Here is a 3,016-nt window from a genome sequence, read left to right on the forward strand (position 1 = left end):
CATATTTGGACTATAAGCCCTTATTGATGCTGTTCAGTGAAGCTATGCGAACAAAAATAAATCGCTGCAGACATGACTGAAAATGAATGCGTGGTGAATTCCTATTCCAAAGTATGACACATACGGATTTATTATTTTGCACTCCTGACATAAATTACTAAATTACTGTCACTGCAACAATGTTTTATCAAAACAGGGGTCAAATATCGAAGCTAGAGTCTTTAATCTTTCTACTGATGCAGTTTGTCCAGATCAAGTAAGAGTGTGATGTTTTAACGTGCTGTTAAAGTGAAACAATAATAATCTGGGGCCGTCGCCGATCTTTGACAGCTAAGGAGTTTTTAAACATTCGAGAAAGACAGTCTTTTCTGCTTGCCACAATAAATCGCTATTTTTCTGCACTTAACAAGTGAATTTTGCCAAGATATTTTCAGAGATGATATACAAGCTGTTATAGAATAATAATTTAATGAAAATTGACAAAAAAATGACATTAGACCTATTTTTTTAATTTCCTGAAAACGTCCCAGCATGACATCTGGAGGGTTTTCCCAGATTGCATCATATTATTTTGCATTGTGACAGCTTCAAAAACGTCTGCAAGGTCATTTGAGAACTTCATCATTGCAGCCACATCCACCACTGAATCCAGGCCTCCAGTTTCAGCTGTCTCGTGGAGAACAACACGCATCCCTCTGGTCTGCCGCTCCACATTATATCCTCTCTGATTTGAAGCACATTAAACACCCACACACATAAATATATATTAAGAAACAGTGTTTCCAGTTTTGTTTAGAACAGGGGTACTCTCCTTTGAGGTCCACCTTCCTGCAGAGTTTTGCTCCAACCCTAATCAAACACACCTAAACAAGCTAATCAAGTTCTTGAAGCTTAACTTGAAAGGTACAGGCTAGGGATGTTCATATTGACCGGTTAACCGTTAGGAAGAATTTTGATCGATTAATACTATCAGTTAAAGGGTTTAAAAGTATTTTTTTTTAATTCTTTTTTCAAGTATTTTTTAAGATTGCTGCATAGTTAAAGAAAAATGCACTGTACACATCTGTTAACTCATGGGGGGGGGGGCATGTGCAACCATGTGTTGCAAAAATAATTTTGTTCAGATAGAGAACAGACACTACAATTAAAACTGAACACGTCTGCTCAATTCAGCCGAACGAGGGAACCTAAAAACTTTGCCTGATGAATGTGGCAGCATCTGAAGGTAACACTTCTAATTTACACACACGCATACCTTCAAGTGCACCACAAGATTGGGGCCGTTATTTAAGTTGTTAGTGGACTAATCACAAGTTAATATTAAATTACGAGGGAACCTGCAAACATTAATGAGGCAATCTAAAAACTTTGCCTGATGAATGTGGCAGCATCTGAAGGTAACACTTCTAATTTACACACACGCATACCTTCAAGTGCACCACAAGATTGGGGCCGTTATTTAAGTTGTTAGTGGACTAATCACAAGTTAATATTAAATTATTATTAGTATAACACTAAACCATTATGAGCCTATAAAGATGGACGTGATACTATCCGTGCTCAAGCACTGGCAAAAGTAATGAATGTGTCTGGAAAAAATAGCATGGAGACATTTTAATAACTTATTAATAAACTAGTGATTAAGTCAGAGTCAGCTGCGAAGTTGACTCATCTCCATATGACAGTGGACACACCTTTGGAGAGGACATAATCAGGGATTTCAATCTCAATCGGTTTGTTTACAATTACAAAATTCAAGCTTTCTATAGATATATTTCTCATGTTTATAGGGCAAGTATACGCTGAGTTTCGGTTCATTTATATGACACGCTTAAGTTCACATGTAGACAGACAGCAGAAAGCGCATCCTGAAAGTTTTCTTTATTTTACAAAAGCACAACGTTTTGTTGTTAATGTGAATATACACAAATAATAGTTGTTGTTTTTTTACAGTTTTATGATGTATTACTCTTATCTGTATATTTTGAAGTTATTTAGGAGTAATTTAAGCGATCACACCAGCGCCTCCATGTCCCGCACGCTAATTCTTTAGCTTCCACACTGCAGGTGCTGATAATATGACAATGTGTGAATCCTCATGTTCAGTTATTCTGCTGTTTGTAAAAAATAAAAGTAAAAAATTGTTTGTACTATTTGTCACAGGTACTTGTCCATTCTATTTTTATTTAATACTAATTGAACATTCAAATCTTATCAGTTAACGGGTAATGGTCGATTAACGATCGTCAGTTGTCAGTCATGAAAATTAACCAAAGTAAACATCCCTAATACAGGCAGGTGAGTTTGATCAAGGTTGGAGCTAAACTCTGCAGTAAAGTGGACCTCAAGGGCCAGAGTTGAGAACTGATGGTTTGGAAATTTGATTGACCTGAATTCTCTTTAGTACTGGACTAGTACATTTTCTCTGAGATAGAACTGAAGATCTCGGAGTACTGTGACCTCTGATGCATGACTATGTCTGTAGCCTGCATAAAAAAATAAAAAATTACAACTTAATTCATTTTGCAGGTGTGTGCACAACATATAGTGGCCAGGATTCTGGTTGTTTAGTTTCTAATTAATTCACAAGAATGTGACAATATGTCATAGCTGTAATTAATGTATTCATTCAAATGTGATATGTAGTCACAAGATCATTTTGTCAATAGGACATCATAGTCACATGCATTCAACCAATCAATAATATGCAAATCAGTCAAATCAAAGATATCACTTTGACGAAAATCCTTTTCTCACAGATGTCACAATTGAATGTAGCAAACTCTTGTTTTCAACGCACCTTTAGCCTTGAAAGTACACACACTGTATGTAGATGACTGGTAGGTCTGGTCATGTGCCAGTGTTTGAGTTGGTAGTGCCTTAGAAGAACTTGCTGGTTAGCATGTGAAAACTGATGATAAAGCATCCATGAATCCTTTGGCCGCACCCTGATGGAGAAAGAAAAGTACAATTTCTCAAAAAATGAAACGATGCTTATTAAATAATTTACAGTGTA

At 36.2% G+C, this 3,016-nt stretch overlaps 1 protein-coding gene across 1 annotated transcript in view; it reads right to left on the reverse strand.

The window, feature by feature from the left end:
• LOC107730185 (uncharacterized) overlaps positions 1–691 on the reverse strand; it is a 10,396-nt gene extending 9,705 nt beyond the window's left edge. Inside the window, exon 1 of the mRNA XM_016540944.1 lies at positions 576–691. Within this exon, the coding sequence (XP_016396430.1) occupies positions 576–691 (116 nt within the window). The remainder of the gene's footprint in view (positions 1–575) is intronic.
• Positions 692–3,016: the final 2,325 nt, after the last annotated feature.

This window comes from Sinocyclocheilus rhinocerous, unplaced genomic scaffold, assembly GCF_001515625.1.
Source record: "Sinocyclocheilus rhinocerous isolate Xijiao unplaced genomic scaffold, SAMN03320098_v1.1 scaffold12866, whole genome shotgun sequence".
Taxonomy (NCBI): domain Eukaryota; kingdom Metazoa; phylum Chordata; class Actinopteri; order Cypriniformes; family Cyprinidae; genus Sinocyclocheilus; species Sinocyclocheilus rhinocerous.